This window comes from Macrotis lagotis, chromosome 6, assembly GCF_037893015.1.
Source record: "Macrotis lagotis isolate mMagLag1 chromosome 6, bilby.v1.9.chrom.fasta, whole genome shotgun sequence".
NCBI lineage: Eukaryota > Metazoa > Chordata > Mammalia > Peramelemorphia > Peramelidae > Macrotis > Macrotis lagotis.
The window spans coordinates 80,078,494-80,105,642 of record NC_133663.1 but is presented as its reverse complement, the minus strand read 5'-3'; the positions used below and the strand labels follow the sequence as shown (position 1 = coordinate 80,105,642).

General features: G+C 34.5%; 1 protein-coding gene and 1 non-coding gene across 2 annotated transcripts in view; both read right to left on the bottom strand.

Annotated features, from left to right (window-relative positions):
• The window catches only part of LOC141492146 (elongation factor 1-gamma-like), a 105,258-nt gene extending 80,589 nt beyond the window's left edge, over positions 1 to 24,669 (bottom strand). Inside the window, 2 exon segments of the mRNA XM_074192742.1 lie at positions 23,302 to 23,539; positions 24,552 to 24,669. Coding sequence (XP_074048843.1) covers positions 23,302 to 23,539; positions 24,552 to 24,669 — 356 coding nt within the window.
• Positions 24,670 to 25,115: 446 nt separating this feature from the next.
• LOC141492435 (U6 spliceosomal RNA) lies at positions 25,116 to 25,222 on the bottom strand. The gene has a single exon (XR_012469905.1). It is a non-coding gene; the product is annotated as a U6 spliceosomal RNA (small nuclear RNA).
• Positions 25,223 to 27,149: the final 1,927 nt, after the last annotated feature.

Here is a 27,149-nt window from a genome sequence, read left to right as displayed (position 1 = left end):
GTCACTTGGTCATATAATATTGATTTAATAAGAATTTTAATCAAAATTGTGATTCTTCTTATGCACAATATGAATGTATTTCATCATTTGAAATTTCTTAAATCTTCACTAAATTTGCATTTAAATATTAACTCTTCCCTGAATATTTATATCTTTTCATGTTGTATCACCACATTTTACCACTTAAAGTCTGAGAAAGTACTGAGTCTTTGTAGATGCATATTCTGCATATGGCATATCTTACTCCTCTAATTCTCCCTTTGTTTTTTTTCAGTTCAATGTATGAGCTGTTTCATTATTGTAGGCATAGATCAGAACTCCTTATCCAGTGCCAATCTTTTCTATGCCTTCCTACACATTTTTTTTTCCCACAGGAACATATCTACCATACTGGGAGCCAAATTCGTAAGGCTCAATTGACATCAAATCCATGGGTTTTTTGGTCTTAAAAACTCAAAATAAAATTTACATATTTATTTCTTATAGAGCATTTTGGCCTGTGTTTCCCACTCCTCTCTCTCCCTCATATATCTCTCTCTCAGCCTCTGTCTCTGGATCTCCACAAATACACACACACACACACACACACACACACACACACAGACACACAGACACATACACACAGTCTGAATCTCTGAGTTCATCCTATTATCTGTGATAATAAAATAAAAACATCAGATTCAGTCAAGCACAACTCTCCCTTCTAATTCAATTAGCTATTTTCTGGCTTGAACAGCTGCATCCTAATATGACTAGCAAGCTGTTGACTACTTGAATAAGGGAAAAGTTAGGGATAAAGATTAACTTCTTCATCTAAAAATCCAACTAAGTTTTACTTTTACTTCCAAAGTTATCTATAAACATTCTCAAAAGTTAACATGTTTAGAATTCTCCCCTCAATATGCCCACTTGCTTCTTGTACAGCAATAGATCTGATATTAATAGATAATGAAAAAACTGCTGAACTCCTATTATAGAAGAGGATATTGTAATAACTGTGATTATTTCATAGCAACATTGAAGGCAAAGAAAAAATAACATTACTTTTTTAGCAATGGGAAAGTAAAAAATGATTGTAAGTGATTCTTGCTTAATCAGATATAGTTTTCTACTGAACTTGTAAGGATTTTTCTTTATATCTGAAACAAAAGTTTCTTAGAATAGACCTGTTAAGGTATTTTGCAGAATAAAGTGCTTCTTATACATCATGATGGTTTCTGTCTGCCCACACTATATAACAGGTGTTATCCCTTACACTAAGAGTTCTTAATGTGTGTTCAATTTTTAGTATTTTTCAATTTATTTCAATGTAATTGATTTCCTTTAAAATGTTTAAAAGCATTATTCTGAAAATAAAAGGATTCAAAGGTTTTCCCAATCTCTCTGAGTGGGTTGATGGCACATACAAAAGAGATTAATAGCCCTTGCCTTATACCTACTGCCAAAGGTGACATGCTTAATAGATTTCAGTGGGTAATGAGATTGCCACTTCCAGGGTCATGAAGCAATAGAATTTGTCTTTGACTCCCTCTTTACTTGTTATAAAACTCCCATCTTGTATCATAAGATCATATGCTTGGAATTTTATAGGATTTCCTCTTTACTTATCATAAATCTCCCATCTTGGATCATAGGATTATATGTCTGAAGCTTCATAGGACCTGCTAACGTATCTAAATTCTTTTTGAGGGGGGGCTGCAAAGCAATGGGGTTAAGTGACTTGCCCAAGGTCACACAGCTAGGAAATTATTAAGTGTCTGAGGCTAGATTTGAATTCAGGTCCTCCTGACTCCTGAGCCACTGGCCACCTAGCTGCCCCCAAAGCATTGGAATTCCTAAAGATTCTGTGGTCCCATAACAGCAGATACATTTTACCAGCAATAAAATAGGAGCCCATCCATGTGACTTTTATTTGTTCCATGAATTCACTGTATGGTATCTATCCAGCGCTTTGAGGATAGCTTATCTTTCTTTTGACATGGAAAGAAAAAAGTGAAGGGGCAGCTAGGTGGTGCAGTTGATAGAGCACTGGTCCTGGAGTTAGGAGGACTTGAGGTCAAATCCAGTCTCAGATACTTAATAATTCACTTAGCTATGTAACCTTGGGCAAGTCACTTAACCCCATCACCTTACCAAAAATAAAAAAAAAAGAATAACAGTGAAGTGGCTTGCTAATAGTTACCTCCTGCTCTTGTCACATGATTAGTATATCCACTTATTCTATCATTCATATCATTCCTTTGATACAATTTATACCCCAGATCTTCCTTTAAATGAAGGGAAATTCAGATGAGAAACATCATTCCATCTAAAGATAACTTTAACAACAAATGTTCCTCACAAAGGAAGAAGGAAGACAGCTGCTAAAAGAGACAGTCTCAGCATATGTTCTCTATGCCCTCAGGAGAAAGCTAATGGGAGGAAGTATCATGCTCCTGTCAAAATTTCAGTGATCCTCAGGGTTCAATTTTATATTTTATTTAATAGAAAGCACCAAGATGATACCAAAAGGAAACTGACCAATTATTTCTAAGAAGTTAAAAAACAGAAAGAAAAGGGGGGGGGGGGAAGTACTTTAAAACTATCTATTAAAAAAGAAGGGATGATGATCAGAAAAGTATGAATGAGGAATAGATAAGCAGGAAATTTAATCATAGCATACAATTTCAGTAGGAGACTGACATGGGGTGAGGGTAATTATGCCAATTAAATTAGTTTTTACCAGTCTCTACTGCTTATTTTTCATATTAAGTTTTAGTCTGTTCCCATCCATCATAGATATTTCCATTGCCTTCTAAGTGATATATATGTCTTATTCTTTGAAGATTGTGTTTCCATCTATCACATCAAATAAATAGAACCCGATGTCCCTTAGCTGTCTTTTCACTAGCCATCTCCCACAACTGAAATACATTCCCTGTGCAGCTTCACCTGTATCTTGAAGGAATTTGTCTTCAAAATAGACCTCATTAACTAAAATTAGTTTTTAATTAGTGTTCTGTGTGAGACATTGCCTCATAATGTTATTGAGGTAATTTTTTTCTTTTTAAAAAATTTCACAACTTACTTTTAAAAAACTATTGTTTTATACGTAATTTTCAAAACTACCCTGGTTTTCTGTGGTTCCATCTAAGTTTTCTTTTCTTCTGGGCTGCATACTTTTTCTCTCTAGGTCATCCAAAGTGCTCCAATATGAGACCTTTATCCAATGATAAATTAGTTGTTACAATTATTAGAAAAGTACAGCTCTATAATGACACATATCCTCATTTCAAAAGAAGCAACAATACAAATATAGTAAGTGGAGAAACCAGACAATGAATGGACCATCTAAAGGTTTTATGGAAAGCCATATCAGGGATCATAAACTATAAGAAGCTATACCAGAGGAAGTCATATCCACATCAAAGAATCAATTAAAAAAATACAACTTCTTAGTATTCCTTGCCCTAATTGAGCCATTTATACCCTCAGAAAACCACATCCACAGATTGATATTTTACTGTGTTTTTGTTTGCTTGTTTGTTTGTTTTTGCAAGGCAATGGGCTTATGTGATTTGCCCAAGGTCACACAGATAGGCAATTATTAAGTGTCTGAGGTGAGATTTGAACTCAGGCCCTCCTGACTCCAGGACAATTGTTCTCTCTACCATGCCAACTAGCTACCCCTTAATGTCTCACTTTTGAAAGGTTCCCAAACCTAGCAAAATATCATAGATTATTCCATCACATTGCTAGTACAGTACACATAAATTAAATAATACTAAATACTTCATTGGTAACGGTAGTCCAAGTCCTCTAGCAACTTCTGTCTAAAGATGACTCCTGTATGGTGATCAGGGAGATCCTGGTCCTTGTCATCCTATCAATCACCACTTTCATCAGAAAGAGCTCATGAAAAGAATCTCCATTCAAAAGAATGGTCACATTTTCTTTCTTTCATTACAGGAAACTGCCTCTATTAAATATGCTTGTTGGTGAACTGAACCAGATTTGCTCTCTTGAAAGTCTAATTGAAACATGCATAGAATTTAGAGTAAGATAATTTCCAAATCAACAATTTGTTAATTTAATCTGTAAACCTCATGGTAAAAATAATTTAAAAAAAAACAAAGCTCATTAAGTGGAAAATAAGCAATTTTGACAGAGATGATTAATAACATGCATAATTTAGGAAAACATTCAATTAGAGCTAAGTTGGATTGATAGCGGTGCTTAGTGCTAAGCTTGCCTGTTAGATTTCAGGGTTTGTATAAAACAGAAGTAATAAGAAGCTCATCTAGAAGTAAAACCATCTATTTCCTTAAAAATCCTATATAAATATATAAATTACAATATGCTATCAACTCAACTCTTAAAACAGTAGCCTTAGACTATTTCACTGAAAGAAAAAAAATTATCTCAATTATCTAAAAACTATTTATTTCATCTGTTCCAGTTGCAATAGTCTGACGCAACCATACTAATGCCAAAGGTGCAGGTATGAGAAGGGCAGAAAATAGATTTCTGGTTGTCTTAAAAAAAAGTTCTAAAGAAAAAAATGTAAGCTAGAGATGTAAAATATATTGTACATTTTCAAATGAGATCATTTTTCTGTTAGTTTTGGATTATGTAAGTTTTTTCAGAAAGTGGGGGATAATCTACAAGAATTTATAAAATTAAAACAAAATACATCAGTACAATTTTTTTTAATAAAGACAATTACAAAGAATGCCAAATAGATAATTGATTTGACTAAATTCACACAAGATAGTATGCATCTGAGGTAAGATTTAAATCCAGATCTTGTCTTGAAATCTGACTCTCTATCCATTATGTAATGCTGCATGAAACATGGGCATATGAGTTTGAAATAATACATTATTCTTCAAAATATATCACTGTGTTCTAAGAATTAGAATGTGGAACAGTCAACTCAACTGCTGTGATTATTTTACAACTAACCTCTAACATATAATAAACAACATTATCATCAAAAACTCTCATTGAGAGATTTTTTTTTCCCCAGATAGAATAGGATGATCAGAAGATTCATGAGTCCATAGGATGAAATCTCTTGAGATACCAAAATCTAAATCCAATCATTCCCTTTATTCACACTCAGTCACTCCTCATGTAATCACTGACTTTCCAGTCCTCAGTTAAGTTTCTTCCTGGCTAACCTCCATACCTACTAAATGAGATTGAAAGCCCAGAAAGCAGTACCATAACTTTTCAAAATGTCCATAATTTTCTGATAATTTATCTCATTGTCTTACTTTACACATGGGTATGATTTGGAGGACTTCAATCCATGCCTCTTTTTTACCTCAAGACATGATTGGCCTAGCTTTACCAAAGAAAATAGCAAAGTGATGTTGTATCTGCTCCAAATTAATTTTATCTAGCCTCAACTAAACCTTGCCTGAAATTGATGAACTTTTGCATTTGGGCACAAAGACAATCAGCTAGAATGATGAACTGGACAATAAGAAAATCAAAAAGAAACAGGTGATTATTTTTGTCATTAATGGTAATAAAGGCAAGGGCTTCAAAAATGAAAGGCTAAAAGGTTAAGATGATAGAATTTGAGAATGGGATTTGGATTTCTGGATTATAATTTAAAATAAAATGTTTAAAAATCACTCATTTGCCCCTACCACTCCCTCAAATTATTACCCTAGATTGCCACCTCCATCAATATATTATATTGTGAGTTTTTTTAGAGACTTTTTAAAAACCTTTTTTGTATTCCTGTTGTAATCTCTAGTGATTAGAACAGTGTCTGAAAGTCACTTGATAAATGTTTATTGAATTGAATTGGTTGGCACATACCAAGCATTTAATAAATGCTTATTAATTTGACTTCCTTTATCAAATACTTGAAAAATATGTCTGCAATGGCTGATTTCATTTCCTCTCTCTCACTCCTGAACACTTAATAGTCTAGCTTGTAATCTCATCACTCAACTGTAATGTTTCTTTAGATCACTTATTCATCAAATCTGATTTTTTTTAATCAGTGCTCATCTTTCTCTACCTCTCTGGTGAATTTGACCATTACCCACCCGCTTATTATATGTACTCTTTCCTCTCATTTTTCTATGACCCTAATCTGTCCCAGTTCTCCTGATTTTATAACACATCAACCATAGCAGGCTCCCTAATTTATAGGTATAAATTAAGAATATGGTCATTTCTCTTCTCTTCTCCTCAGTAATCTCATAAATTCTCAAGTGTTTAATTATCATCTATATGCAGATGACTCATGGACACATATGTGCAGAATCAATCCATAGCCTGAATGTCAATTACAAATCATCATTTATATTTTAGATATTTCAAACAGAATATCTCAGAAACATCTCAAACTCAATGTTATCTAATACTGAATTATTATTATCTTTCTATCTTAATGCTTCCCTCTTACAAATATCAATAAATATATCAAAGATATCATCATCCCAGGTGTATATCTTTGGCATTATCGTTGACTCCCCAAGTATGTCAAGTACAATCAGTTGCTTTATGTAATAAATGATTACGGTTTCATTTTTTTTTGTCTAGACTCATTTTATTATATTTTATTTAACTGATATTTTATTTTTCCAAATGTTATGAAAATGTTTCAATATTCATCCATATGCATATGTGTATTTTTAAGTTACAAGATTTCCTTCCACCTCCCTTCCCACCCTATTCCCCTTAGTGGTCAACAGTCAGGTTAATATAGTACATACACATTTGTTTTAAACATGTTTACAGATTACTCATTTTCAGTATGAGGAATTAGGATTAAGGGAAATAAATACTTAAGAGGTATTTTTTAAAAAGTAAATGTAGAGTTCATCAGATTCTAAAGAGGTTTGGGGTTTTGGGGGGGTGGACGGGGTTTCTTTCTCTGGATGGGGATAGCATTATCCATAATTGGTCTAATATGGTTGTATTAGCTCTCTGAACTGTTGAGAGTAGCTACTTCCATCAAGGTTGATCATCTCACAATGTTGTTAATGTGGACATTGTTTTCTTGGTTCTGCTCCCTTTGCTCAGCATCAGATCCTAGAATTCATTCTATGATTCTCTAGTGTCCAACCATTTATGGTTTCTTTTTATTTTTTAGGAAAGATATATAGATTTTATTTTTTTGGTATATTTATTTTATTTTTTGTACAGATGATGCTTTTTTATACATTGCTAAAATATTCTTGTTTAAGAGTAAACATAATATCCCCTCCCCAAAAAATATAGACCCTCATGAGCAATAAAGGAAAGAGGAAAAAATAAAAATAAAAATAAAAAATAATAATAATGGGGCAACTAGGTGGCACAGCGGATGGAGCACTGGCCCTGGAGTCAGGAGCACCCAAGCCCAAATCCAAACCCAGACACCCAATAGTCACCAAGCTGTTTGACCCTGGACAAGCTACCCCAACCCCATTGCCCTGCAAAAACCAAAAAAACCAAAACCTCAAAAAAATATAATAATAATAATAATAGGGGCAGCGAAAACCCCCCCAAATAAGATATAATAATAATAATAATAATAATAATAATAATAGGGGTTGGATTTATGGTTTCTTATAAAACAGTATTCCATAATATTCATATGCTATAACTTATCTAACCATTCCCCAATTGATGGGCATCCCCTTAATTTCCAATTTTTTGCCACTAAAAAAAGAGCTGCTATGAATATTTTGGAATATGTGGGACCTTTCCCATTTTTTTTTATGATTTCTTCTGCGTATAGGCCTAGAATTGAAATTGCTGGATCAAAGGATATGAACAGTTTTATTGTTCTTTGGGCATAGATCCATATTACTCTCCAGAATGGTTAGATCACTTCCCAACTCCCCCAGTTATGCATTAATGTCCCAATCCTCCCACAACATCTCTAACATTGATTAATTTCCTTTTTTGTCATCTTAGCCAATCTAAAAGGTGTGAGGTGGTACATCATAGTTGTTTTAATTTACATTTCTCTAATCAGTAATTTTGTTTGGAGCATTTTTCATATGATTATATATAGCTTTAATTTCTTTATTTGAAGAACTGTCTATTCATGTCCTTTGAGTATTTAGCAATTGAGGAATGATTTGTAACCTTATAAATTCAATGTAATTTTCTATATATTTTACAACTGAGACCTTTACCAGACTCCTGGTTGTGAAGAGTGTTTCCCAGCTTTCTGCTTCACTTCTAATTTTGACAGTATTGATTTTATTAATGCAAAACCTTTTTAATTTAATACAGTCAAAATCTTTGTTAAATAGTAAGTTCTTAATATTAGCAGCTGATGTCTTTGGCTTTGTCAAACATTTGATTACTGTAGTCATTTACTATTTTTCCTTTGGAACCTATGCTAATCCATTAATTCATTGATCTATTTCTTAACCAGTACCAGAAAGTTTTGATGACTGCCACTTTTTATTATAGTTTTAGATCCAGTAGAGCTAGGCCACCTTCCTTAACATTTTTTTTTTCATCAATTCCCGTTGTTATTCTTGACCTTTTGTTGCTCCAGATGAATTTTGTTACTATTTTTCCTAGTCCAGGAAAATAATTATTTGGAAGTTTGATTGGTATGCCACTGAGTAAGTAATTTAATTTCGGTAGAATTGTCATTTTTATTATATTACCTCGACCTAACCATGAGCAATTGACATTTTGCCAATTATGTAGATCTAACTTTATTTGGGTGAGAGGTGTTTTATAATTCTGTTCATACAGTTTCTGGGTTTATCCTGGGAGGTAGATTCCCAAGTATTTAATGTTGTCTACAGTTAATTTAAATAGAATTTCTCTTTCTATCTCTTGCTTTTGGGCTTTGTTGTTCATATACTGGTGGTTTATGTGAGTTTATTTTATATCCTGCTACTTTGCTGAATTTGTTCATTGTTTTTAGGAGTTTTTAAGATGATTTTCTTAGATTCTCTAAGTATATCATCATAACTTCAAAAAGTGACAGTTTTGCTTCCTCTTTGCCAATTCTGATTCCTTCAATTTTTTTTCTTCTCATTGCTAAAGCTAACATTTCTAATACTATATTGAATATTAATGGTGACAATTGGCATCCTTGTTTCACCCTTGATCTTTTTTATGTTTTGTTTTGCTTTGTTTTTTGCAAGGCAATGGGGTTAAGTACCCAAGGTCACACAGCTAGGCAATTATTAAATGTCTGAGGCTGGATTTGAACTCAGGTACTCCTGACTCTAGGATCAGTGCTCTATCCACTTGCACCACCTAGCTGCCCCTTCACCCTTGATATGATTGGAAATGCTCCTAGTTTATCCCCATTACATATAACATTTGTTGATCATTTTAGATAGATACTTATTACTTTGAGGAAAAAAACATTTATTCCTAAACTTGTGTGTGTGTGTGTGTGTGTGTGTGTGTGTGTGTGCTTGTGTGTGTGTCTGTGTGTGTGTGTGTGTGTGTATATGTGTTTAAATTTATTTAAGGGGCAATGGGGTTAAGTGACTTGCCCAAAGTCACAGAGCTAGGCAATTACTAAGTATCTGAGGTTGGATTTGACTCAGGTCCTCCTGACTCCGTGGCAACCCCTGAGTATTTTAATAGGAATGGATGTTGTAGTTTGTCAGAGGATTTTTCAGGATCTATTGGGATAATTTTATGATCTGTTGGTTTTACTATAGATTATTCAATCATATTGAGTATTTTCCTAATACTGAATCATCCCTGCTGTGGAAAGAATCTAGTGTTTTGCTTTCACAAGTGGGATAGGGGAATGGGTATTGCCAAAATCTAAGATGTCTGTGAGGATAATACATTACAAAAGTCAAGATGTCTGGTTTTTGTGAAACTTGAGAGATACCAACCTGTTTACAGTTAAGGAGAGAATTAGACAAAGGGAAAGGTGATTAAAGAAATGACTTTGTAGGAGCTGAATGAGAGCCTGTGTTATGGTCATTTGCACCTGCTCAAGGAGGTAGCTGTTCCTGTTCATTAATATAATAAGCAGGGTGGGTGAAATATATGGGGCAAAAGTATCAATTAGATTGTGACCCCAGCCAATGATTGGCACAAAGGGGAAGGAACAAGCCTATCAAAGTACATATAAAACCTAGCATTTCCAGGATTTGGCACCCCTTTCCCCTAGAAAGTTGGCCTTTAATTATTACATCTTGATGTATTAATAAGACATCTTAATATATCTGGACTAAGTATTTATGATTAAATTATAACACCTGTCTACATGGTCTAAATTCTATCTGATCATGAGCATTATCCTATTAATAACTTGTAATCTCATTGCTAAAATTGTATTTAAGGTTTTAGTATCAATATTCATTAGGGAGATTGGTCTATAATTTTGTCTGTTTTGTTTTTTCCTGGTTTTAGTATTAGCATCATGTTGGTGTCACAAAAGGAATTTGACAGAACTTCATCTTCTCCTATTTTTTAAAAATAGTTTTTGTAGAAAAGGAATTAATTGTTCCTTAAATGTTTGGAAGAATTCGCTTGTAAATCCATCTGCACCTGGAGACTTTTTCTTAGAGAGTTTATTGATGGTTTCTCCAATTTTTTTTAAATGGGATTATATTAAGAATGCTATTTCCTCTTCTGTTAATCTAGGCAGTTTAATATTTCATTTCTACATGGGTTTTGAGAAATATATCGAAGCAAGAAGTTTTACTGATAAATAGTTAGGAGAAGAGTAGAGAATTAGGATGTGGGAAGGGAAGCCAGCAATATACAATTGACTGACAGGACTTTGGATCTACAGGATAGGAAGCCAGCAATTTGCATTTGACTGGGAGGAATCCAGACTGACAGGATGAGAGACAAAGTGATTTACAATTGAATGTGAACATAAGGAAATTCATCCTAATTAATTCAACATTATATAATCCAATTAGTTAAAAGTAATCCAAAATGTTTTAATAAAGATATTAAATTGAAGGGTTTGTTTTTACACAAATCCTAAAAGATATGGGGCCATTAGGTGGCACAGTAGATGGAGCACCAGCCCTGGAAACAGGAGGACCTGAGTTCAAATTTAGCTTCAGATACTTAATAATTACCTAACTCTGTGGCCTGGGGCAAGCCACTTAACCCTATTGCTTTGCAAAAACTAAAAAAAAAAATCCTAAAAGATATTCCAGGGAAATGAAATTAATTCACTAAAAATTAAATCTTTGTAATGATTAATGGGGAAAAAGATACTAGGCATATAGAGTTATGACCTCTGGACTATCCAGTCAATAAAGAAACAGGGGAAGGACTTCCTTTTGATGTAGGGATAAAATAAATTGGCCTATGGACCCCTAGGTATATTTGTCTTTGAGATAGATACCCTCTCTTGCAAGACCATACCAATAAAATCTTGACTTTACCTGTGAGCACATCATCATTTTGGTAAGAAATAACCTTTTTTTGGTTTTTGGAAGACAATGGAGTTAAGTAACTTGCCCAAGGTCACAGAGTTAGGTAATTATTAAGTATCTGAAGCCAAATTTGACCTCGGGTCCTCCTGACTCCGGTGCTCTATTTTCTGCATCACCTAGCTGCCTCTTTTCTTGATGATTTCTGACACTTGATAGTGATTTTTCTTACTTCACACATTCTTTTCTCTCCATTCATATGGCTACCCATTTAATTTTGACCTTTATCACCTTTGATCTATATTATTGTGTTAGCCTTCTAATCTATCTCCATGTCTTAAATTCTTTTGCATATATGTACATCTCACTTACTGTTACCAAGTTAATTACCTTTATAAAAAATTTATTTATTCTTTAATTTTACAATTTTCCCCCTAATCTTGCCCCCCCAGCCCCCACAGAAGGCAGTCTGCTAGTCTTTATATTGTTTCCATGCTATACATTGATCAAAATTGAATGTGTTGAGAGAGAAATCATATCCTAAAGGAAAGAATAAAGTATAATAGATAGCAAACTTACATAATAAGATAACATTTTTTTATAATTAAAGGTAATAGTCTTTGGTCTTTGTTCAATAAATTAATTTTCTTTAAACAGAAGTCTGACAAAGTGACTCCCCTACTCAATCTATTCTATTAGCTTTCTCCTATTTCTAGATCAGCTATAAACTCATTTCTTTAACCCCAAAAGCCCTACCCAACCTGATTTCAATCTATCTTTCTGGTTTTATTGGACATTACTCCTGTACTCCATGATTCAGCTAAAGTAGAATTCTCCCAGTACAAGAAGAAATGGATAAGAAATTCAAAAGAAAACCAAACAGAAAGGCACAGTATGGTAGTGATGGATTTCAATTATCAAGCCATCTCTCTGTCCTCTCTTCTCGTCTCAGACAACTATTGTAGCTAATGTTACAGTGATAAGCACAGAGGTAGGAATAGTGTGTGTGGTTAGATTGGACACTGACATCAAATCTTATTCACTGCTAAGATGAGGTCAAAAGACCCATGTAGGTGTGAGCATTTTCATTCTATCACTTCAATATAGGTATAGTCTAACTCAGAAATTTCCAAACATTTATTATATTAATCTTGTCCATAACCTCCACAAGAGAGGACTCATATTTTTCATATTAAGTTAATATGTACCCTAATATATCTTGTGGTCACTATCTCAATCTTCTGAAGTATGTAGGATCAACAGAGAAAAGGAAATTTCTCAGGTGTTTGTAGAATAAAGAACTTATCTTAGGATAAGCTATTATTTCCTCTCCCAGATACATTTGTAATCAAGCTAGTTAAGGGAATCGAACTTGCCTGGTTGTGCCCTACTAATGGGAATTGGTAGTGCCTTATGTGAATAATGCGGGGAACATGGAGGGGCACTATCCCTCTTCTTGACCAATACATGAAATTATTTAGTGATCAAATTGTGTCTCATCCTCACTGATTAATTATTACCTACAATGACAACCTGCCTACTTTTGAATTAACGTAAAACAGGATAATAGGATAAGCATTAGTGTAGACTCCTAATGTTACTGTAACATCTCCAGAATCACCTAAAATACATTCAAATGCAAATCCACTTGTGTCACCATCCTAATAATGATGAAAGATAATCACTATACCTCATTAGCAAAAACACTGAACTCTAGAATAGATCTAGGAAAGACAACTTTAGCATCATTGGACCTCCTGAAAGCATTGAAGAGAAAAAAAGCCCAGATTCAATATTTTAGGATTTAATGATGGAAAATTGCTCCACTATCATGGAACTATAGGGCAAAATGTTAATGAAAGAATACATTGATCACCAACTGAAAGGGATTCCAAAATGTAAACACTAAGGAATATTGTGGTCAAATTCCAGAACTTTCAGATTAAAGAGATAATCCTGGGAGCAGTCAGAAAGATATTTAGATTATCAATTTAGATATCAAGGAGCCAGAGTAAGGATTGCTTCATCAACATTAAGGGATCAAAGGGCCTGTAATGCAATATTCCAAAGAGCAAGGGAGCTTAGAATGCAGTCAAGAATTCAATATCCTAGAAAACTGAGCCTTCTCTTCCAGGGGAAAAGATAGACATTTAACAGGATAGGAGAATTCCAACTTTTCCTGATGAAAAGACTAGAGATAAATAAAAATTTGGACTTCAAACAGGACACTTGAGAGACACATGAAAAATTTTTTAAAAAGCGTAAACCCCCCCCCTGCAATCCAATAAGATGAAGCATGCTATATCCCCATCTGGGAGAAGGATTCTCACAACTCTCGAGAATTGTAACTCTATTAGAGAGAATATACTTAGTGAGAAGTAATGGAAACTCATGACTAAACCCTGGCACTGATAGAATGATTTAAAAACAATATCTCCTTAAAAACAAGGGACAGTGAAGAGATGGGAGGATGGAGGAGATTGAAAGGGGTAAATCACATTACATAAAGAGGTACAGAGGACCTATTGATATACAGATGAAGGGGGGATGTGAGGACTGCCTGAATCTTACTATCATCAGATTTGGCTTAAAGTTGACTTACATACACTCTGTTAAGTTAGGAAACTTATCTTACCTTTCAAGTATCAAAAGGGGAAAGGGGGAGGGAGAAGGAAAAGAGGAACTAACAGAAAAAAGGGAAGGAATAAGGGGCAAAGGGAAAGGAGAGAGAAAGGGGAGGGGTTGTGATAGGAGGGGACAAAGACACTGAAGGTGGTGGTATTCAGAAGTAAAATACTGGGGAATATGGAAAAAGGGAAAATACAAACAGAGGGAAGATAGCATGGAGGGCAATAAAGAGTTAGTAATTATTAGTAATTATAACTTTAATGTGAATGGGATGAAACTTGGATTAGACTAACATCTCACACTCTATACCAAGATAAGATCAAAATGGGTACAGGATATAGACATAAAAGACAATATTATAAGCAAACTAGGAGATCAAGGAATAGTTTATCTGTCATATCTATGGAAAGGGAAGCAATTTGTGACCAAGGAAGGAGAACATCATTAAAAACAAACTAGATTATTTTGATTACATTAAATTACATTAAATTAAAAAACATTTGCACAAACAAACCCATTGTAAATAAGATCAAAAGAAATATAGCAAAATAGGAAACAAGTTTTACAAGTAGTATTTCTGACAAAGAACTCATTTCTAAAATATATAGAGAACTGTGTCAAATTTATAAAAAAACAAGTCATTTCCTTATTGACAAAAGATCAAAGGATAAGCAGAGGTAATGTACAGATGAGGAAATCAAAGCAATCTATAGTAATATGAAAAATCTCTAAATCCTTACTGATTATAGAAATACAAATTAAAGCCTCTGTGAAGTATCCCCTCACACATCTCAGACTGGTCAATATGACCAGAAAGCCAAATGATCAATATTGGAAGGGATATGGGAAATCTGGATCTGGGACACCAAGGCATTGTTGGTGGAGCTGTGAATTCATCCAACCTTTCTCAAGAGCAATTTGTAATTGCACTCAAAAGGAAATAAAAATGTGCATACCCTTTATCCAGCAATGCCATTACTGGGTCTGTACCCTGAAGAGATCACAAAAAAGGATAAAAATATCACATGTACAAAAATATTCATAGCAGCTCTGTTTATGGTAGCAAAGAATTGGAAACTGAGTGGATTTCCATCTGCTGGGGAATGGCTGAACTAATTGTGGTATATGTATGTCATGGAACACTATTGTTTTATTAGAAATCAAGAGGGATGGGAATTGACAGAAGCCTGGGAAGATATGCATAAACTGATGCTGAGTGAAATGAGCAGAACCAGAAGAACATTGTACACACCTTAACAGCAACATGAGGTGATGATCAACCTTAATGGACTTGTTCATTTCATCAAGGGACAATTTTAGAGTACCTGCAATGGAGAATACCATCTGTATCCAAAGAAAGAATTGTGGTATTTAAACAAAGACCAAAGACCTTTAATTTTTTTTAAAGTTATCTTATTTAATTTTGCTATCTCATATTTTTTCCCTTAAGGATATGGTTTCTCTCTCAACACATACAATTTTGAACAATGTACAGCATGGAAACAATATAAAGATTATCAGACTGCCTTCTATGGGGGTGGGTGGAGGGAAGCAAGATTAGGGGGTAAAAATTGTAAAATTAAAAAAGAATTGGTGGATATAATTGATAAGTTACTGTCATTAACCTGTAAAGTTCATGGAAAACAGGAAGGGTAAATGTTCTCTCTCCTTTTATTTCCCTCTGAAAGAAAGAGTAGGATTTTCAAACTACAGATCAATACATTTGGAATCAGTCCTGGCAAAATCTAGCATATGTATTGTCAGTTGCACCCCACCCATGCAGCATAGGGTGTTATGGTATGGCTTGAAGAGAGGTAGATTAGACATCTATAGTTTCTTCTTTCCCTAACCTTCTTCAAGAGAAACTTTAATTTCTGCTAATAGGGGAAACGGGCTCTTGCATTCAAAAGTATGATCACTTTTCTTTCCTCAAGAAGGGAGAAATTTCTGGGCTAGAATTATTTCTCTCTGACCATTTAAAAATAGGCTTATAGGGTTAAACTTGCTTAGGTTCATTTTGCATTCTTGGGAAAAATAGGACCCCCAAAACTTTATATTGAATGCTTGATTTCCTTTCTGCCAATTATCAATGCCACCATGAATAAACATAGTAGGTCACTAAGGTCATAGCAAAAAAAGAAAAATCAGAGAAAATATAATATGGAAGTGGATCAATAGTTTAGTCAAAAGAATCCTAGATAGGAATATGCTTGAAGTCTCTAATACATCAAACTGGAAATAAAGGCATGTTGGAAACTTCTTTTCTGTTTGTTGTTCAGTCATGTTCAGTTCTTTGTGACCCAATTTGAGATTTCTTGGCAAAGATATAGGACAGGTTTGCCATTTCCCTATTTATCTCATTTTATAGGAGAGCAAACTAAGGCAAATAGGATTAAGTGACTTGTCCAGAGTCTGAGGTCAGATTTGAACTCAGGAAAAAAATGAATCTTTCTGCTGACAGATTGTTGCCACTGGGATTTTGGGGGTCACCATAACCAAAAATTGAGGGTCACTGAAAGGATGAATGAATTTGAACATTCTATAAGATTTTAAAACTGCTCAGGATTTTATTACAAATATAGCAAAGTAAATACTTTAATTTTTTTCCTCCTTTAGTATCAACAAGCACTTTAGGACAGGGTGAATGACAAAAGGCTAGGCAGGGTTGCTTGGTAGGTAGACTGAGATAGAGATAGGGACATAAGGAGAGGTAGGGATAAAGACAGTCAGAGAACTGACTGGGTCAGAGAGAGTAAGAGGACCATCCCTGAGCAGTGGCTCAGCTCAGGTTTTATAACCTTAACTCTTACCTGGGTACTGAGGGCAAAAGGAGAAATCCCTCTCCCCTTATGTAATTGAAACCAGGTATAGGAGTTTCAAGGCTGGGGATTAGGATTGAAGAGACAGGATACAAATTTTACATTAAACAGTGAAGTCAATTTACATGTCAAGAGCAAAGATCCTTCCACACCCTTAATAAGACTACCAGATTTTAAAGGCATTAGAAGATTACAGCATTTCTTTCAGATTATAATTTTTCTATATATATAATTCTCTGCATCCAGATCTTGTACTCTATCCTGTGTCACCTAGCTGTTGGCATCTTTCCTGTCAGCTTTTTCACAAATTCTTTTCCTTCAGCAACATGAAGCAGGATTGACATCTTCCATCTTCTCTCCCACAGCTAGGAAGCAGGAAAGTCCAAAGTAACTGCAAGAGACTGAAGAAATCCAAAGTAACTCTCAAATATGGAGAGATATGAAGAAAATATTCCTATCCTGTCTCTCAATCTCACCAACTCTATCCTCTTTATCCCAGAGCAGGGCATTGACCTCCATCATTGCAGAGAGAATACTATACCAATGCTGTTTGGAACTCATTCATATAGGATTTATAGGTAAATGTTAAAACTCACTGTGTTACTTGGTCATTTACAGTTGACTGAGCTAATAAACCCAAATACAGAGGAAAGCTTAATTCAGGACAGCCCATTCCCCTATATATACAAACATATATGTTTATACCTATACACAAACATATATGTTCAAATTCTGAATCAAACTTTTGTCTATTTTTTTGGAAAGAACTAGAACACTAATTGAAGATAGATCTTTGAAAATGGGTTGTTTTCTGCATGTGTACTGTAATAACAATATTACCAATAAATGTAGAAAGAAATCTATTTCTACCAGGAATTCAGCACCATATGGAAAGGAAAGTGGGAGATTAGGTACTTTAGTATCCCAGACATCTAGTTGGTCCCTACAGACAGACCACATGTCAGCCAGCTGTTCTGTCTTCCCAGAATTGTCACTATAGCTGATACTTGTTGATGGATCAACTCCATGTAGATAAAATTAAATTAAATTCAAACCAATTGCAATATATACGTGTGTGTGTGTGTGTGTGTGTGTGTGTGTGTGTGTGTGTGTGTGTATCCACTCTCTGAAGAACTCATATTTTATTTTTTTTCACCCTTCACATTTTTGTTGTTCATTTGTTCAGGCTAGTCATACTTACTCTTCATGTCTCCCTGGATCATAGCATGCTTGACCTTTCTATCCTACTTCCTGAAGCCTGTTTAAACTCATGTTCATTGCTTCCATGACACTACTCATTCATCTTATGAATTATACATTTCCTTCTCCTTTTGCCTTCATTGTTTCTCAACATCAGGGTCTTCCTGACCAGGCCCAACTCTATCTACTGCTTCACCTAGCCATCTGAGAAAAGAAGAGTTATATCTCAAAAATGATAGAATGATATCATTACAAATCCAACACAAACCATTCATCATCCCAGTAATACAAATTAATGCTCCAACAATTGATATTAAGGAAACAAAAATTGCTCAGTTCTGAGAATACCTAGGCCATCTTCTAGAAACATCACCCATGAAGCAAACTCACTACCTCCCAAGGAAGCCAATTTCAATTTTCCCCATAATTCTAATGATTGATATATTTTTTTCTTATTTCCAGACTGTCCTCTCCCTGCAAGTTTGCCCAATGTTTATAGCTATGCCTTCCAGGATCAAGAAAAACAATTTTGTGCTCTCTTGCGAATGATAACCCTTAAATATTTAAAGAAAACCATCATATCTCTCTCCTAAATCTTCTCCAAACTAAATCTTATTTCTCCAATCATTATCTATACAGCTAGAGTATCTCTAGCAAAAAGACATGGGATTTACAGTTAGAAAGACTTAATTTTTAAACTTCCTCAATACTTACTAGCTGTGTGACACTGAGCATAATACCTAACCTCTATTTGTCTTGGTTTTCTCATCTATAAGATGAGGATAATAGTAGCACCTGCTTATGATGTCTACATCCCAACGAGATTTTTTTTTAAAAAGAGGTAAAGGACCCATATGTGGAAAAAATTTTCATAGTACCTCTTTTCCTAATGTCAAAGAATTACAAACTGAGGGGATATCTATCAGTATATTAGGGAATGGCTAGATAAGATATAGTATTTGAAAGTGATGAAATACTATTGATCTCTAAGAAGTTATAAGGGGATCATTTTAAAGACATTTGGGAAGACTTGTATAAACTGCTTCAGAGTGAAGTGAGAAGGACCAGGATAACAGTTTGGATGATAACAACAATACTGTAATGATGATTTTGAAAACTTTGGAACACTGATCAACACAATAAGCAACTATATTCCAGAAGATTCAAGATACTTACCTCCTGTTAAAGAGGCAATAGACTCAGTATAGATTAAGACTTTTTTTACATAACCAATGAAGGAATTCTGTTTTTCTGGACTATTCATATGTAACAGAAGTTTTATTTTTCTTGCTTTCTCAATTGCATGGGGGCAGAGGAAGTGCAAAGAAGAGAAGTCAGATATGAAAATAAAATTTAACACACTTTAAAATAACTTTTAAAAATCTCTACATGTATAACTTGAAATTTACATATATAGTGTTCACCCCTCTTCTGATCTCCTGTATTGCACCGATATCTTTCTTCTAGACACCACTACTTGGATATTCCACAGGCAATTTAAATTAACAGAAAAGAACTTACGAAATTTCTCACTAAATACATTCTTTCTCCTAATTCCTATTATCAAGAGAATGTTTACCCTTTACGTTACTGGAATTATCCTTACCTGGCTCGTCATTCTTTCTTACCACATCCATCTCCAATAGCTTGCTTCAAATTAATGATCCTATTACCTTTGTAGCTTTTTCTGCATTTTTACTCTTTCCTCCATTGTAGTTCAGGCCCCTCCTCACTTCACATTTCACCTCTAATAAAAACCACCTAATCTGTCTCCAAATTTTGTTCTTCCCCACTCTAATCTATCAACCACAGAACTGTCAAATTACTGTTCTTCATGCATATATCTATGTTGCTCCATTGTGGAAGGAACTTTACTGACTCCCTGTGGCCTTAGGATAAAATATAAGAAGCCTTGTTGACTGACATTTAAATATCTTTACTATTCAGCATTAACCTACTTTTTCCAAACCTCTCCTATGACTCTGTTACACATTATACATTCAAAACAAAGTGGTCTACTTTCTCTTCCCTGTATATACTATAGCTCTCCCACCTCTGGTCCTTGTCCCTAGTTATTCTCTCTATTCTCTCCTTATATTCCTAGACTTCAAGAATTCAATCAGAAATTACCTGCTACATGAAAACTTTCTGGATTTCCCCAGTTTTAATGCTGTCCCCTATTCCTGAGGATTACTTCATGTTTATTTATCATATTTATTTATATGTCAAATCCCTGAAGTAGAATATAAGGTCCTTGTGAACAAGAATTATTTTACTTTTGTCTGTTTCCTCAGGATTGAGTATAATTCTTTGTATTCAGTAGATACATAATAATCATTATTACTACAGTGAACAATAATATATTTATATAGCAGATTGGAGATTGAAATGATTTACATACATGAATTTACTTGAGCAAGAGGAGTAAAGCATGTTAGTATGAATTTGATAAATGTCACACTCTTTCTAATAGTTCCAAACTGCTTGCTGTTTCAAAAGTCTATTTTTGTAATATCAGTGTTCTAATGATGCTACATGGCTGTGAACTATTTAACATTATCACTTTGGAAGACTCACAATTAAACTTGACCTGACATAATTTAAATATCCATTTAGGTTTAAGTGTTCATCTCTCATTTCAAGCTAATAAATAACATCCCAGGAAGATGTTTTGACTTTTTTTTTAAGTGAGACAGAGTTGTACAAAGTCATTAATCTCTCTATTCCAGAATCATTAAAGTTCAGGAACAAGATACAAGTCAAGCTAGCAGATGATACCCTCAGATGCAGTAGAAAATTTTTCTCTGACCAAATTCTAAGCATGCCACAGCACCTGCTTCAGTTGCCCTCGTGACCATCAGAATAAATTGTTTTTATCTGTCCATTCTGCCAGGGGGGTCTTCACATGTTTGGGGTAGACATCCCCCTGACTCACCATTCGGTTTGAGAGCTATTGATTACCCTCTCAACCTAATGAAATAATATCTACTATCCTATTTTTTTCCTTCAACCTTCCCTTCCCACCCCTCTCTCCTCATCTGTGAAAAATCAGGTTAATATTGCACTTATACAATTGTGTTAAACATAGTTACAGATTACTTAATTTTCAGTATAGTGAATTAGATTAAGGGAAAGAAAGAAATAAGTCGGTTTTTTTAAAAAAAATTGAATGAAGTGTTCCTCAGATTCTGAAGGATTTTTTTTGTTTTGTTTAGTTTTATTTTTCTTCTTCTGATTGGTGATAACATTGTCCATAGCTGATCTAATATGGTTGTCCTAGCTCTCTGAACTGCTAAAAGGAGCTGTATACATTACGGTTGATCATCTCACAATGTTCTTGTTAATATGCACATTGTTCTCTTGGTTCTGTTCCCTTCACTCAGCATTAGATCCTGTAATTCCTTCCATGCTTCTCTAGAGTCCAACTATTTATGGTTTCTTATAGAATACTATTCCATTTTATTCATATACCATAACTTGTTTAACCATTCCCTAGTTGATGGGCATCTCCTCAGTTTCCAATTCTTTACCACTTCAAAAAGAGCTACTATGAATAGTTTGAAAGATGTGGGACTTTTGCCACTTTTTATGATTTCTTCTAGGTATAGTCCTTGGAATTGCTGGGCCAAAAGGGATGAAACAGTTTTATTGCTCTTTGGGCATAGTTCTATATTGCTCTCCAGAACGATTAGATCACTTCACAATTCCAGTAGCAATGCATTAATGTTCCAAACCTTCCACAACCTCTCCAACAATGATCATTTTCCCTTTTTATCTTATTTAAACCATCTTATGCAACAATTTTGCTAGAGTGTAACTGTTGTACATGAAAGAGCTTCTTGAAACTTCAGGTAAGAGCTGGAGTGACAGGTAGTCATCCAAGGTGGATAAATGGTACTCAAAATGGTTTAGTAAATCATCACACCAAAGATGTTAGTCCTTCATCAACACCCATACATGGGTTTATTGGGTTTAAGTAAATTATAGCATATTGCAAATGATAGATTGTGCATTAAAAATGGAGTAAAACTATGTCCAAGGACATGAATGTTCAAAACTGAAAGTGGATCAGTGATATGTTGACAGTAATGGCTTACTCATGGGCAGCCTAAATATTAGAATACTATCTTCAGAATATTAAAAGATCCATGAAATGACCTTTATTTCATAGTATGAATAGTTTTTGTATGTTTTCAGAATAGAGGAATTATAAAGATAGATAAGAATTAAACATAATGAAAGACATAATGAGTTGTTTATGATCTGTTCAGGTACAAGTACTCATGGCAATATAATTATCAACTCATTGAGATTATTTAGCATGATTGATGTGTTCTCCAAAAACTGTTCATTGTAAAAAGTTTAAGCTTAGGTTTTGGTCTTTTAGAAAAATTACCTGAAAATGTCCACTTAAGCTCAAACTATGTTAGAAATCTTGTGCCCTCAAAAATTTCCGATATGAATTCAACTGAGAAACAAAGATATTAGAGTTATTTGATAGTATTTTCACGTCAACCTCCAACTAAGACCAATGGTCAGAAACAATGATTCCTTCAGTTTTCATTCTCTCAGCCAAAAAGAATGAAAACTAAAATTCATTTCTTTTTAAAATAATCTGAAATGATCTTCCCAATTCTTATTAATAAATGGCAAGTTATTTAAAAAAATCTACAGGAACCCACATATTTTAAACATTTATTTATTTATTTATTTATTATTTTTTGTGGTTTCATTGTACATTTATTTTTATAAAGAAACAAAAACAAAAGCCTCACAAGCACAAGTTTGTCCAGAAAATTAAACTTGAATCTTGCTGTCATGTCTGATACCATGATCTTCTATGTAAGTTTTTTAAAGTTATTTCTATATGTCTTTTGTAGTGTGAATGTGATTAAAAATACTAAACAATCCATACTATATAACCCTTTCATAAGATATATAAAGTGTTCAAGGAAAGAAATTTCAAAAAAGGATCATAACATGGTAGTACAATTTAATTTTCAATAGATTGCTTTGTGAAGTTTTGTTTTCATTGTTTCATAATTTTCCTTTTCCTGTTTCTCAAAACACACAAAGTAAGCAAGTCTTATTTTAAAAAAAAACAAAAACCTACATATCTGATATGCTGCAAGCCTGCCCCATACCCTATTCAATCATCCATTCATTCATTCATTCAATCAACAAAATCAAGTGTTTACAGTTAATACACCTTAATGAAAGACATAAAAATTCACCTCAATCTGAGGATTGAGTACTGCTTTCTGGAAGTAGTCATTACAGTTACTGTTATCTAAATACTTGATTAAGCACAGTAGTTTTAAACTAACCTGTGATCATTCCCACCACCTTCTTTAGAAGAGAAAAGAGCAAAACCATGTTCAAGCCTCCTCTGGTTCAGGGCTGTGAAAGACCTTGGAAGAGGCCTGGGAGGTCCTGTCAACATCATACAAGTCACAGAAGCTGACCCCAATTCCCTGCACAGGTACCACCGTCTGTTGCCTTCATTTAGCACTTTCTGCTTTATTTTCCTCAGCTGTAAAATGGGAACAGGAAGTGTTCTGCTTCCTTTTAAGAGTGTCAGATGAATTAAATCAGATGCAGGATGCAAGAAGTACCTGAGTGCTCTGTAAGATGTAAGGATGCTCTAGGTCCATAGCTAAATGAAATCATTTCAAGTTGGTGCTAGCATAATCAAATTGTAAATTCTCTAAAGAAGTGGTCCATTAAAGTCATTTGGAATAGTGCCCACTAGTCTTTTCCTTGTGACTAGCTGGGCACGGTCGTCAAGAATGATATACCCTGCTCTTGTATCTTCGGACCCAGCCACCTAAAGGCCCCGCTGAGGTCGGACTTCTGAACCTCTGATAAGGAGAAAGTGACAAGTCTGCTTCTGTCCCACAAGTATTGAACATATTTTGCTACAGGCAGGAAATAGCCTAAAATAATGATTTTTTAATATATAAAAAATAAACTCTTGTAAACAGTATATTCTTCAGTCTTCTTATGGTTTAGTTCCAAAGTAGGTTACTGCAGAAAGTGAAAGAAAACCAAGGGGAAGGGTCTGGGTAATTTGGTCAACTCGGAAAGCACCAAGTAGGATGCTTAGTCATATGAGAACGTAGCCACGATGAGCATAGAGGGAATGGCCGGGAGGGGGGACTGGAAGGGATAAAGAAACATTCAAAGGAATCATCTCATTCCACTAAATGTATGGAGCTTGGATTTTTCTCCCCAAAACCCAATCCCAGTCACAAATTGTGGATGTAAAAAAAAGCACCTGGTGACACAAAAGGACAAGTCTTTTTTTCTAAAGCTACGGAACAATGCAAATTTTTTTATAATGATGCACAAATATTAAAGAGTCATCTAAGAGTAGCAGTATTACCCAGTCAGTCCTTTTTAGTTAGCAGCTGCTGTTTTTTCCCTTCTTCTGCCTTTGAGTTACAAATTGGTTTTTTAACTCAGGACAAAGGCATTTACAAAAATCAAGTCTTCCAGTAAAATCAGTGTATTTTTTTTTTTGCCACATGAAAATTTAATTCCCAACTCTTAAAAACCTAGTAGTTGTCCTATTCACCTATTTCCATTCTCAACATATCTGCACGTGTCAAAGTCAATGAAATGAAGACAAACTGCTCAAGATAGCGGTGCCACTTCCACAGCAGCAGCAGCAGCAGCAGCAGCAGCAATAGCATGATTCTTGAGCTTGTGATCTTGTGCACCAGGTGAAAATGAGGCTGAGTAAGCTGGTGGAGGAAGAGGTGGAGGTGGAGGAGGAGGGGGATGAGGAGTCTAGCTGCCTGGGAAGTTCATCTGTCCAGGCAGCGTTTCTGAGCAGCTTCTGAACAAACATTTCTCAAGAGATTAATGACAGATCTGGGGTCTTCACTCCTCATGATGGCACTACCAGACACAATCATATTAGCCCCTGCCTCTGCACATTTGTGAATTGTGTCAGGACCTACTCCACCATCTACCTCAATATCTAGAGAAGGGAACTGGGTCCTCAACCAATGATCCTTTGGCATCATGTCTTCCATGAACTTCTGACCTCCAAACCCAGGTTCCACTGTCATGACTAAAGCCATGTCTATCTGATTGGCCCATGGTGCCAAATATTCAACTCTTGTGCCAGGTTTAAAAAAATATGGAATGCTTCACGAATTTGTGTATCATCCTTGCACAGGGGCCATGCTAATCTTCTCTGTATCGTTCCAATTTTAGTATATGTGCTGCCGAAGCGAGCATATATTTTAAACATTTTTACAAGTCCATAAAAAAACAAAATTTTATGCATATGTATTACTGTTCTTGGCTATACTAAAATCTCAAAAATCATATTAGTAGCATTCCCATCATCACTGACATCATATGATTAGAAATTGTGATATCACAAGATTTGTTGTCATCCATACTCATTATCTATGACTGTGTTGTCACCCCAATGTCACATTGAAAATTAAGAGGATTCCTGCTCCCTGAAAAGAAAGAACCAAAACACTTTGAAGACTAGTATACTGCCAAAAAATTAAAAATGAACCAGATCTTGAATCTTAGTCCTCTGACTTCTTTATATAATAAATAAACTTTAAGATTTTAGAATAATTTTTTCAAAACCTCATTAGCCTTCTATTTATGGGCCTTTCTGTCTCATCTTTTTATAGAAAGAAATCTAAAAATACCAATTCATTACACTGGAAATAACAAGTCTGGAGAAAACAGAATGCACAGTGTTCATCACAAGGTTACCTGTTTCCTCACTCCACAATCATAGATATTTATGATTCCATATGAAATGGTAGTGTGAATGTAATAATAGTGGTGTTTGGGTTTAAATCCCAGATCTACTGCTTAGTATTTGTATACTGGACAAAATCACTTTGCCTCTAAGTTCTTTAATTTTCCAATCTTTAAAACTTAGTTGTCAAACTGAACTTAACATAATATATAAGCTCCTCCTGGCTCTACATCATTGAATTCCTTTGTGAATTCCTCATGCTGTCTTGTAAAACTTACATGCCTTTCTAAAGTTCATGGATGATACTATTCTCCAATCTGAAGGGTCATAATCCCTAAAACCATTGTAATCCTCAAATTACTGATTTTCCATACCTGTCTGCAGGAGTTTGCTCAATTGTTGATTGATAGACTCTGTTTTCAACTTTAATTGTCAAGTTAATTTCTTCTGACCATAAAACTGTAACTTAACTAATTTAAATTTTGCTACTTGAATATCAAAGATCACAGAAGAACAAAAGTCATGTACTCAAAGACATTTAATTGGGAAAATTTAACTTAGTGAATCTCCCTCACCAGACACTTAACAGGAGTGCTTCCTTAGCCAGGAAGAAAAATTTGAAAGGAGTGGGGCAGGGATATATCATTCCTTTTATACATCCTATCATACAAAGTCCATTCAGCTCCAGAGTCAAACACAAAACCATTCATCTCCACACTATTTAGACACATTTATTCATAGTCAGATATACCCTAGAAAGTTTCCACTTTTGTATGAATTATAACCAGGACAAGAATATCTGTTATCTTGGTACTAAAACCAGGCAGATATATCTGCCTGTCTTATTCTTTGACTACCATTCATCAGCATACCATTAAACTCAATTTCATACATATTCTGAGGGAAATATAGTATAATAGATCAAGGACTATCTCTGGAGTCAGAAAGCTTGAATCAACATTTGAACTATGCTTTTTACTACTCTTGTGACCTGGAGCAAATCACTTTCCAGTTCAAGTATCAGTTTCTTCCTTATCACTATGATAATCCATGCTTGCTAAGGTTCCAAATTTCTCTTCTACTTCTCTACTAAATCCCTTGAGGAAAATCTTCTACAGTCAATTTTTCTACTTTCTCTCTTCTCTTTATTTTTAATTTAAAAAAAAATTTTTAAAGATTTTATTTATTTTGAGTTTTACAATTTTTTGCCTAATCTTACTTCCCTCCCTCCACCCCCCACAGAACACAATTTGCCAGTCTTTACATTGTTTCCATGGTATACATTGATCCAAATTGAATGTGATGAGAGAGAAATCATGTCCTTAAGGAAGAAACATAAAGTATAAAAGATAGAAAGATCAGACAATAAGATATATTATTTTTTTCTAAATTAAAGGTAATAGTCCTTAGTCTTTGTTCAAACTCCACAATTCTTTT